Here is a 12702-nt window from a genome sequence, read left to right as displayed (position 1 = left end):
AGATATATATATATATATAGTAGTATTTATTCATGGAAACCTTAGCCTGTATCAATTGTCATATATGCATACTAGCATGGAGATCACAAACGTATCTTCTCTACTCTCTTTGTTCATTTTAGCAATGGCTTTCATACTTAGCGCCCTAGCAACCAACATCACCACAGATCAGTCCTCTCTTCTTTCTTTGAAATCCTCCACCAGCTTAAGTCCCAACAATACATTGGCAAACAACTGGTCCATCAGGGCTTCTATTTGCAACTGGATTGGAGTTGTTTGCGGATCCAAACACCATAGAGTGGTCGCATTAGACATATCAAATATGGGTATTGTGGGTACCCTTCCTCCACAATTAGGCAACCTCTCATTTCTTGTTTCTCTTAACATAAGTCACAACAATTTCTATGGAAATTTGCCTAGAGAGTTAGCCAGCCTAAGCCGACTACAATACATAGATTTTGGTTATAATAATTTTACTGGAAAAATTCCAGAGGAGATTGGCAATCTTGAGAATGCAAAATGGCTGATATTGGAAGTTAACCAACTTGATGGTCCTATCCCCTTCACCATCTTCAACATTTCCACCTTACAAAATTTGGTTCTCAACAATAATAGCTTATCTGGCTCTCTTCCGATGAAGCTCTGTCAACATGCTACAAGACTCAAAGTGCTTCGCCTGTATTGCAACAAGTTGAGTGGTTATATTCCAAAGAATTTATCAAGTTGCTCAGAACTTGAACAATTGCGGTTGGCTTACAACAGTTTTGTCGGGACAATTCCAAGAGAGATTGGGAGTTTAAATATGCTTCAGATTTTAAAACTCGGCCATAACAAGTTAGAAGGTAACATACATACCTTTGACTACTAGAAAAATTTAATGATTTCCGGTAATAGTTATATTCTAAATACATATACACTATATATATGACTCATGTTTTAATTTGTAGGAATAATACCTCAAACAATATTTAACATTTCTAAAGTAATTGTTATAAGCATGAGAAACACCCGTCTGTCTGGTATATATATTCTCCCACCAAATTAACATGTGTTCACATCTTCAAAACCTTGATGAAGAATTTTACTTGTATATGAACAAATTATATGACAATATTCCAAGGAGCATAGGTGAATGCTCTAATGCTTAATTGTTGCGCCCGCGGAAGTGGGATAGATCAGATTGCAACAATAATTTGAGAAAGAAAAATAAATGAGGCACAGATTTTACGTGGAAAACCCCTAAACAAATTAGGGTAAAAACCACGGGCAAGGGTAGAAGAATTTTACTATGAGAAAATAGGAGTTACAACCACTCTCTAACTAACAAGGAGAAAACAATGATAATTCTCTCTTGCTAGGAAGGAGAAATACACTCAACAAACTCTCTAATATCTCTAGTATATGAGGGAAGAATAGAATGATTTGGGATGGCAAGAATGACAAATGACCTCCCTATTTATAGTTGTAGATTTGGGGTCATTTTGTAATTAGCCTAAAATGTAAGGACCAAACAATAAATATTTTGTTCAACAAAGTTTGGCTACCTAACATTCTTGTTCAAAGTTGGCAACTTCCTAATTTGGCTGCTGCATGGATGTTGCCTAACTCCATTTGCCGACAATCTCCCACTTGAAGATCAGATTGTAACAATCATATCTTCACACCATTCTTTCTACCTTGCACCTTCCATGTCGCTTACGTCTCTATCAGGCCACAGGAAGATCGACACCAAGTAAACTTATCAACATTGGTTACCTTTGTTAGGAAATCTGCTACGTTGTCCGCGGTATGGATTTTCTGCAAATCTATTGTCCCTTCTTCCACCTTCTCTCGGATGAAATGGTACTGCACCCGTATGTGTTTCGTCCTTGAATGAAATGCAGGATTCCTTGCTAGATGCAAGGCACTCTGACTGTCACAAAATAAAGAGACAAACTCTTGTTTGTGCCCGAGCTCCTCCAATAGCATTTTCAACCAAATTGCTTCCTTACTAGCTTGTGTAGCTGCTACGTATTCTGCTTCTGTTGTTGACGTAGCCACAACTGCTTGCAGTTTTGAAACCCAGCTTACAGCTCCACCAGCAACTTTGAACACATATCCTGTAGTAGATTTACTTTTATCCAAATCCCCTGCATAGTCAGAATCCACATACCTGTTGATAAGAAAGTCTGATCCTCCATAACATAATGCAACATCTGAGGTCCCCTTGATGTATCTTAGGACCCTCTTCACACAGTTCCAATGCTCTCTGCCTGGATTCGCCATGTACCGACTAACTACTCCCACTGCTTGCGCAATGTCTGGTCTTGTACATATCATAGCGAACATTAGACTCCCCACCGCTGATGCATACGGTACTCGAGACATCTCCATCCTCCCTTCTTCATTGCTAGGACTCATACTTGAGGATACTTTGAGATTAATAGGAAGAGGGGTAGAAATTGGCTTACAATCTTGCATGCTGAAACGTGACAAGATTTTCTTTAAATAATTCTTTTGAGAAAGCCAAATTTTCCTATTATCTCTGTCTCAGTGAATTTGCATCCCTAGAATCTTGTTTGCTGGTCCCAAGTCCTTCATTTCGAATTCCCTAGCCAGTTGTGCCTTCAATTCATCAATGTGATCTTTGTTGGGGCCTGCGACCAACATGTCATCTACATACAACAGCAATATAACAAAGTTATCTTTTCCAAACCTCTTGAAATATGCACAAGGGTCTGCATTCAGTCTGTTGTATCCAAGGCACTTGATGAAGGAATCAAATCTCTTATACCAACACCTTGGCGCCTGCTTTAAACCGTATAGAGATTTGTTCAACCTGCAAACCAAGTTCTGATTCTCTTTGTCTTCAAATCCTTCAGGCTGGAGCATATATATCTCTTCTTCAAGATCTCCATGAAGAAAAGCCGTTTTCACATCTAGCTGCTCTAGATGTAAGTTGAATGTAGCACACATCGCCAAAACTACACGAACTGTTGTTAGTCGAACCACAGGTGAAAATATTTCATTGAAATCAATACCTTCTTTCTGAGCATATCCCTTCACCACCAGTCTTGCACGATACCGCTACACTTGATCGTCACCATTCCTTTTGATTTTGAAGACCCATTTATTACCAATTGGCTTCCTTCCTTGTGGTAGTGGCACAAGTTCCCATGTATTATTTTTATGGAGAGCTTCTATTTCTTCCTGCATTGCTGCCGTCCATTGAGAAACATCTAAGCTGTTTATCGCCTCCTGAAAGGTTGATGACTCACCATCCTCTGTTAGAAGGCAGTATGCAACATTCCCTTCCATAACATAATCTGAGTGCCAAGTGGGACGTCTTCTTTCACGGTCTGATTGACGAGTTGTTGGAGCTCCAGAGCGTTCTGGTTCTGGTTCCTCGTGCGCCGGTTCTGCTTCAGAAGAATCTTGTTCAAATTCCTCCTCTACCTGTATCTGAGTAGTTTCTGGCTTTTCTTTTTCCGTGCTATCATCAACTTCTCCTCTTTGTAGCCTGTCCTCTACAAAGATAACATCCCTGCTGATGACAACTTTGTGGGCAGTGGGATTCCACAAGCGATACCCCTTTACTCCATCAGCATACCCCAAGAATCTACATTTCCTGGACTTCGGATCCAACTTTGTAATTTCCTGGGCATTGTACATTGCATACACAATGCTTCCAAATATATGGAGGTTTGAATAATCAACAGGCTTACCAGTCCACATCTCCATTGGTGTCTTCAGCTCGATTGCAGTTGATGGAGCTCGATTCACCAAATAACAGGCGGTATTGACTGCTTCTGCCCAGAATGATTTTTCTAAGCCCGCAGCCCTCAACATTGCTCTTGTCCTTTCCAGCAAGGTTCTGTTCATCCGCTCTGCCACTCCATTTTGTTGAGGAGTGTATGCCACCGTGAACTGCCTTTTGATGCCTTCCTTCTTGCAGAAGTCATCAAATTCCTCACTTGTATATTCCCCTCCATTATCTGTCCTGAAACACTTGATCTTCTTCCCGGAATCAAGTTCCACCCGTGCTTTGAAGGCTTTGAAAGTCGCAAACACATCTGACTTTCTCTTGATAGGGTACACCCAGCATCTCCTAGAGTAATCGTCGATGAATGAGACAAAATACTTTGCCCCTCCTAGGGATGGAACCGGTGCTTGCCACACATCAGAGTGAACCAATTCTAGAACAGCCTTGCCTCTAGAATTTGATGTGCTGAATTTAAGACGATGTTGCTTACTTGTTATACAATGCTCACACAAAGGAAGTGATACCTTTGTTAACCCCGGAAGTAGCTTTTGCTCCACAAGAATCTTCATTCCTTGTTCTGACATGTGCCCAAGTTTCTGATGCCATAGCAGCGTAGAGTCTGGACTACATGCGGCAACCGATGCCTCTGCTTCTTGCAAAGTCTCTCCCTTCAGCATGTATAGATTTGCAGCTATCTTCTCCCCTTTCATCACCACAAGCGCTCCTTGGAAAATCTTCATGACTCCTTTCTGTGTTTCAATCTTGGTTGCACTATTATCCAATATTCCATAGGATAATAGATTTTTCTTCAAGCCCTTCACGTGCCGCACATCCTGAACAGTTTGGACTGTTCCATCGTACATCTTCAGCTTGATGGTTCCAATGCCGATAATCTCCAAGGCATGATCGTCGCAGCTGTACACAGATCCTCCTGAGATTGGTTCATAATGATGGAACCATTCTTTCCTTGAGGTCATGTGATATGTGGCTCCCGAGTCTATGAGCCATATATCCGTGAACCTTTTTCTGCCTTCCCTGGCTATTGATGCTTCACAACATCTTCTTTCACGGTCTGATTGACGAGTTGTTGGAGCTCCAGAGCGTTCTGGTTCTGGTTCCTCGTGCGCCGGTTCTGCTTCAGAAGAATCTTGTTCAAATTCCTCCTCTACCTGTATCTGAGTAGTTTCTGGCTTTTCTTTTCCGTGCTATCATCAACTTCTCCTCTTTGTAGCCTGTCCTCTACAAAGATAACATCCCTGCTGATGACAACTTTGTGTGGCAGTGGGATCCCACAAGCGATACCCCTTTACTCCATCAGCATACCCCAAGAATCTACATTTCCTGGACTTCGGATCCAACTTTGTAATTTCCTGGGCATTGTACATTGCATACACAATGCTTCCAAATATATGGAGGTTTGAATAATCAACAGGCTTACCAGTCCACATCTCCATTGGTGTCTTCAGCTCGATTGCAGTTGATGGAGCTCGATTCACCAAATAACAGGCGGTATTGACTGCTTCTGCCCAGAATGATTTTTCTAAGCCCGCAGCCCTCAACATTGCTCTTGTCCTTTCCAGCAAGGTTCTGTTCATCCGCTCTGCCACTCCATTTTGTTGAGGAGTGTATGCCACCGTGAACTGCCTTTTGATGCCTTCCTTCTTGCAGAAGTCATCAAATTCCTCACTTGTATATTCCCCTCCATTATCTGTCCTGAAACACTTGATCTTCTTCCCGGAATCAAGTTCCACCCGTGCTTTGAAGGCTTTGAAAGTCGCAAACACATCTGACTTTCTCTTGATAGGGTACACCCAGCATCTCCTAGAGTAATCGTCGATGAATGAGACAAAATACTTTGCCCCTCCTAGGGATGGAACCGGTGCTTGCCACACATCAGAGTGAACCAATTCTAGAACAACCTTGCCTCTAGAATTTGATGTGCTGAATTTAAGACGATGCTGCTTACTTGTTATACAATGCTCACACAAAGGAAGTGATACCTTTGTTAACCCCGGAAGTAGCTTTTGCTCCACAAGAATCTTCATTCCTTGTTCTGACATGTGCCCAAGTTTCTGATGCCATAGCAGCGTAGAGTCTGGACTACATGCGGCAACCGATGCCTCTGCTTCTTGCAAAGTCTCTCCCTTCAGCATGTATAGATTTGCAGCTATCTTCTCCCTTTCATCACCACAAGCGCTCCTTGGAAAATCTTCATGACTCCTTTCTGTGTTTCAATCTTGGTTGCACTATTATCCAATATTCCATAGGATAATAGATTTTTCTTCAGCCCTTCACGTGCCGCACATCCTGAACAGTTTGGACTGTTCCATCGTACATCTTCAGCTTGATGGTTCCAATGCCGATAATCTCCAAGGCATGATCGTCGCAGCTGTACACAGATCCTCCTGAGATTGGTTCATAATGATGGAACCATTCTCTCCTTGAGGTCATGTGATATGTGGCTCCCGAGTCTATGAGCCATATATCCGTGAACCTTTTTCTGCCTTCCCTGGCTATTGATGCTTCACAACAGAGAGCACTTCCATCATCCGAGGTACTTGCAACATTTCCTTGAGGATTGGAATTCTGAGGTAAATTCCAACAATCTTTCTTTAGGTGACCCTTCTTTCCACAGTTGTAACACTTTAAATTCTTCTTACTTGATTTTGATCTACCACGACCACTGCTTTGGCCACGTTCTGTTGACCTTCCTCTCATCACCGTTAACGCCTTTGCCTGTTGCAGATTGACTTGTCTGTCCTCCTTGTTCTTGCGCCGACTTTCTTCTTCAAGAACCGCAGTTGCAACATCATCGAAGACTAGATAGTCTGTAAGGATGTTGTTTGTTAAGTTGATGATGAGCTGATCATACGAATCAGGTAGACTCTGAAGTAGAAATTCCGCACGCTCCTGTGGCTCTATTTTACAGCTTAGAGATGTAAGCTGGGAAAATAGAGTATTCAGCGTATTTAAGTGTTCCGTCACTGAAGTAGATTCTGACATACGAAGAGTATATAATTTCCTCTTAAGGAATATTTTGTTGTGCAGTGACTTGGCCTCGTACAACCGGTTGAGGTGATCCCAAATCTCCTTGGCCGTCTTCTCCTCCTCGATGCTTGACAATACTCCATCTGCTATTGATAGGTATAGATCCGCCATAGCATCCTCGTTCATCTCGCTCCATTTTTTGTCATCAGTAAAATCCACCGGCCTTTCACTGATAGCTGCTAGACAGTTGTCTTTCCTCAGGATAGCCTTTACCTTCAATTTCCACAATGAGAAATTTTTCCCATTGAATTTTTCAATCTCAAATTTCGCTGCCATATTGTTCTTGAAACAAATTCTGAACAATATATCTGAAGGCTCTGATACCAATTGTTGCGCCCGCGGAAGTGGGATAGATCAGATTGCAACAATAATTTGAGAAAGAAAAATAAATGAGGCACAGATTTTACGTGGAAAACCCCTAAACAAATTAGGGTAAAAACCACGGGCAAGGGTAGAAGAATTTCACTATGAGAAAATAGGAGTTACAACCACTCTTTAACTAACAAGGAGAAAACAATGATAATTCTCTCTTGCTAGGAAGGGGAAATACACTCAACAAACTCTCTAATATCTCTAGTATATGAGGGAAGAATAGAATGATTTGGGATGACAAGAATGACAAATGACCTCCCTATTTATAGTTGTAGATTTGGGGTCATTTTGTAATTAGCCTAAAATGTAAGGACCAAACAATAAATATTTTGTTCAACAAAGTTTGGCTACCTAACATTCTTGTTCAAAGTTGGCAACTTCCTAATTTGGCTGCTGCATGGATGTTGCCTAACTCCATTTGCCGACATTAATTATATTTATATGTGAGAGAATCAACTTAATGGGTCTTTGCCAAGACAACTTGTGAATTTGACAATGCTAAAGGATCATGAACTTGCTGAGCATTCATTGTCACGTATGAATGATAGATCTCTTCTTTTTAATTGTCTTGCACCTTCAACACGTACAATTTTTTATTGTACAAATTTTTTTTTAAAAAAAAAACTATTATAATGTAAATCTAAAAATACTCAATAATCATGACAACTACATAAGGATATTGTATATATGTTCATGACTTAGCTTGGTAACTTGAATTGACAGGTAAAATACCAAGAGAGATTGGGTGCTTGAATATGCTTATATTTTTAATGCTCCATGATAATAATTTGGAAGGTATGTATATGCCTGTATTTGGCTACTAGAAAAATGTGAAACCATTGAGAATCATCAAATTTAATGATTTTTGAGTAATAATTATAATAAATAAGTATATTTATTAGTATATATAACTCATGTTTTGCTTTTATTTTGTAGGAATAATACTAGAAACAATATTTAATATTTCTATACTAACTTATATAAACATGGCAAACAACAGTCTATTTGGTATTCTCCCACCAAACATGTGTTCACATCTTCAAAACCTTGATGAAGAACTTTACTTGTATATGAACAAGTTATATGGCAACGTTCCAAGAAGCATAGGTGAATGCTTAAATATATTTATATGTGAGAGAATCAATTTAATGGGCTGTTGCCAAGACAACTTGAGAATTTGTCAATTCTAAAGGATCTTGAACTTGCTGAGAATTCATTGTCAGCTATGCAGAATGGATCTCTTCTTTTAAATTGTTTTGCACCCTCTACACGTACCGTGCTTTATTGAGCTAAAAAATAAAAGAAAGATATTATAATGTAATCTAGGAATAGACTCAATAATCATGACAACTACATAATGATATTGTATTTGTTTGTGACTTAGCTTGGGTAAATTGAATTGGCAGGTGAAATACCGAGAGAGATTGAGAGCTTGAATATGCTTCAGATTTTAGATCTTGGTAATAACAATTTAGAAGGTAATGTATGTTATGTATGTTCCTGCATTTGGCTACTAGAGTTGCTGTGGCACCTGAACTCTTATAGAATATTTTAGAATTAGTTTTATTAATTAATTAGGATGATTATTTTTAAAATTATTTTAGACTTAATTTGTTAGAATTATATTAGTTTTCATGTTTATCTTAATTTGTTCGTTAGGATTAGTTTATCATATTCTTAATAATTATCTCATATGGTTGTAATATGTTGGTTAATGACTATTTAAGGTCATTTAATGTCAAATGAAATATAGAGTTTAGAATTTTTGAGTTAGAAAATTGAGTCTTTTCTAAAACTCGGGAAGAGTTCGGCCATGAGTTGGTCATGACAAACCTGACTTATCAAGTGTGAACCTCACTTGTGAGTTGGTCATGGCAAACCTGACTTATCAAGTGTGAAACCCCACTTGTGGCGTCGTTTATGCTCCTATGTATCACCTTATAACCCGGTGTGGACGAAGACTTATCAACACCCAAAAACTAGCCATTTTCCTAGCCCCAAGTTAAACCTCCATATTCGATTTTACCTACCCTAATAAACCATTTTAAATTATTCTTTAAATTAGAGTGTAAAGAGAAGATTGGATCAATCAGGTTCATATCAAGAGAATGGTGAAATTTAACAATTTTTAGTAATAATTCTAAACACATACACACTATTTATGACTCATGTTTTAATTTTGTAGGAACAATACCCGAAACAATATTTAACATATCTACTCTAACATATATAAGCATGGCAAACAACATTCTATTTGGTATTCTTCCATCAAACATGTGTTTACATCTTCAAAAGCTTGAAGAACTTTACTTGTATAAGAACAAGCTATATGGCAACATTCCAAGGAGCATAGGTGAATGCTCTTCGCTTAAATACCTTTTTATGTGGGAGAATGAACTAAACGGATTGTTGCCAAGACAGATTGGGAATTTGACAATGCTAGAGTTTTTTGATTTTGGTGGCAATTTTTTGTCAGGTATGGATAATGGAGCTCTTTTTATTATTATTTATTTATTTAAATTGTTTTGCACTCTCAACACATACAATTTTTTTTATTCAGGTGCAAAATTAAAATAAAGATATTATAATAATGTAAATGTAGGAATAGACTCCATCATGACAATTATATCTTAATATTGTATTTGTTCATGACTTAGCTTGAGTAACTTGAATTGACATGCAGGTGAAATACCAAAAGAGTTAGGCAACCTTGATAAACTAGAGAATCTTCGATTGCAGGAAAATGGATTAAGTGGTTCCATCCCGTGGGAAATCTTCAATATATCAACACTCAAATCACTATCCCTTGTAGTAAATAACCTTTCAGGTACTCTTCCAACATTTTTAGGTCATTCCCTTCATAATTTAGAATACTTATACCTTGGCCAAAACTATATTGGAGGACTGATACCTCCCCAAATCTCAAATGCTTCCAACCTTGTTCATCTTGATCTTGACAAGAACCAATTCACAGGCTTCATTCCAAATTCCCTTGGAAACTTGGCCAAACTTGAACTTCTAAAGCTGTTTTCCAACAACCTAACAACTGATCCTCAATTTAGCCTTATAACTTCATTGGAAAATTGTAGATCTATCCAAGTATTAGAGTTAGCATTTAACCCTTTAAACGCCGTGCTCCCAAAAGCAGTTGGCAACCTCTCCCACACTCTCCAAATTTTGAACGTAGCAAATTGTAACATCAGGGGACGAATTCCACAGGAGATTGGCAATCTTAGCAGCTTATACGAGTTGAATTTATGGTCCAACGACATTATAGGATTTTTGCCTACAACCATTCAAAAGCTTCAGAGTCTTCAGGCGTTCATCATATCGGACAACAAATTAATAGGATCATTTCCAGATGTGATATGTGAACTACAGAATTTGTTTTGGATAGATTTAGGCAGAAATAAATTTTCAGGTCCAATCTCGGATTGTTTAGGGAACATTTCTTCCCTGGGAATGATCTATCTGTATGAAAACGAATTCACTGTCTTCCCTCCTACCCTATGGAGCATTAAACATCTTTTGGTGCTTAACTTGAGTTCGAATAACTTGAGCGGTTCTCTACCTCAAGAAATCGGGAATGCAAATATGGCAGTAGGTATTGATTTCTCAAATAACAAACTATTCGGAGATATTCCGAGTAGTATTGGAGGCTTGACAAGGTTAATCCTTTTTTCTGTGGCCCATAACAAAATTCAGGGTTCTATTCCTAACACTTTTGGCAAACTCCTGGATCTACATTGGTTGGATCTTTCCGATAATAAATTCTCCGGAATAATTCCCAAGTCATTGGAGGGACTTATAAGTATGAACTATTTCAATGCTTCTTACAACAAATTAACCGGAGAAATTCCGAGTGGAGGCCCTTTTGCCAACTTCACTTATGAATCATTCTTGGGGAATGATGGTCTATGTGGTACTCGTAGGATGCATGTCCCACCATGCCCTGCTAATACTCTGCATCAATCAAAGAAGGATAGAGTTCTTCTCATTGTACTTGTCTCGTTGGCAGTTCTTATAGTGCTAATTGCCTCTATTTCTGTGCTATGCATCTTCAAGAGGCACAACAGGGGTGAGGTTCCAGATGAACCAAACTTTCTGTTAGCAACAACACCAGCAAGATATTCGTACTATGAACTCCAACGGGCAACAAATGGGTTTGATGAAAGCAACTCGCTAGGTAGTGGAAGCTTTGGATCAGTTTATAAAGGGATTTTAACAAATGGGATGCACGTAGCTGTCAAGGTTTTTCGTTTGGAACATGAAGGTTCAAATAGGAGTTTTGACAGTGAATGTGAGGTTTTACACAGCATTCGGCACAGAAATCTGACAAAGGTCCTTGGTAGTTGCTCCAACTTGAATTTTAAAGCATTGTTGCTAGAGTACATGCCCAATGGGTGTTTACATAAGTGGTTGCATTCTCATAATTATTTCTTGGATATGATACAAAGAGTGAGTATAATGATAGATGTGGCATCTGCTTTGGAATATCTCCACTATGGTTACTCCAATCCTATTATCCATTGCGACTTGAAACCCAGTAATGTCTTAATAGATGCTGACATGGTGGGGCATTTGAGTGATTTTGGTGTTGCAAAGCTCTTAGGAGATGGAAACTCCATTGCCATTACAAACACCTTAGCAACAATTGGTTACATTGCTCCAGGTAAATGTTTCAGTTTTTTAAATTTCTAGATTTGATTTTAACATTGATCACATAACATTTTGCATTTCTAATGGTTTTCTATCAAAATTTGCACTCCTAGAGTATGGGCAAGAAGGTCTTATATCCACACGTAGCGATATGTACAGTTATGGTATTATGTTGCTGGAGGTTTTCACGAAGACTCAACCTCGAGATGAAATGTTCAGCGAAGATTTATGTCTGAGAAGTTGGGTGCACAATGCACTTCCTGTAAATACAAGTCAGATTATAGATCCAAATTTACTTGAATCAGATGAAGGGAAGTACGATGAAAAGTTGCAGTGTGTGTCGGCTATCTTTGAGATAGGCATGAAATGCTCAACAAAATCCCCTCGAGAGAGGATGAATATCAAAGATGCCTTATCAGCATTGATAAAGATCAAAGCCCAACTTCTTTCCCTGTATGCAAGTATTTAGAGTAGTATGTATTAGCATCTCCTATTGTATCTTTCTTTAAAATGGAAATAAAATGCAGCAGATACAGTTTATGTACAGAAATCCTATTTAGTAATTTACTAGGTCATCTTTAGCTGCATCTTCTTTCCAGAATTCTGTTTTAAGTTTTCTCTTCATCCATGCTCCAGCTTCATTATATATAACCTCACTCACCTTGCTCCATGGATTTAGAGATCTTGAAGGAAGTATTGGTCTATAGAGTATAGTAACACAGTTGTTATACACAAATCCAGTAACATTCTTTGCAATTGTTTAAAAATATTTTACTTTTAATTTTATTAATTTGTCAGTGATCTGAATTGTGTTGTAACATCAATTTGCAATAGAAAAACTTACTTGAAGACAATAATTTTTAAGTTGATAATATAATTAG

The 12702-nt window shown here is 38.5% G+C and overlaps 1 protein-coding gene across 2 annotated transcripts; it reads left to right on the top strand.

The window, feature by feature from the left end:
• The first annotated feature begins 38 nt into the window (after window positions 1-38).
• LOC116032542 (receptor kinase-like protein Xa21) lies at window positions 39-12467 on the top strand. 2 transcript variants are annotated; one of them, XM_031275148.1, is made up of 6 exons: window positions 39-842; window positions 7886-7957; window positions 8569-8640; window positions 9348-9638; window positions 9846-11834; window positions 11935-12467. In XM_031275148.1, the coding sequence occupies exons 1-6, from the start codon at window positions 65-67 to the stop codon at window positions 12288-12290; spliced, it is 3558 nt and encodes a 1185-aa protein (XP_031131008.1). In that variant the 5' UTR covers window positions 39-64; the 3' UTR covers window positions 12291-12467. The 2 variants fall into 2 exon arrangements, with proteins under 2 accessions (XP_031131008.1, XP_031131010.1); XM_031275150.1 differs by lacking the exon at window positions 7886-7957.
• The last annotated feature ends 235 nt before the right edge of the window (window positions 12468-12702 follow it).

This window comes from Ipomoea triloba, chromosome 10 (assembly GCF_003576645.1).
Source record: "Ipomoea triloba cultivar NCNSP0323 chromosome 10, ASM357664v1".
Taxonomy (NCBI): Eukaryota; Viridiplantae; Streptophyta; class Magnoliopsida; order Solanales; family Convolvulaceae; genus Ipomoea; species Ipomoea triloba.
The sequence above is the reverse complement of the archived record's forward strand: the minus strand, read 5'-3'. Positions and strand labels throughout refer to the sequence as shown.

Coding starts and splice junctions, on each gene's coding strand:
- LOC116032542 (XM_031275148.1), top strand. CDS start 65: ATGCATACTAGCATGGAGATCACAAACGTATCTTCTCTACTCTCTTTG. Junction 8,641..9,347: donor TGGTAATAACAATTTAGAAG/GTAATGTATGTT, acceptor TTAATTTTGTAG/GAACAATACCCGAAACAATA. Junction 11,835..11,934: donor AATTGGTTACATTGCTCCAG/GTAAATGTTTCA, acceptor TTGCACTCCTAG/AGTATGGGCAAGAAGGTCTT.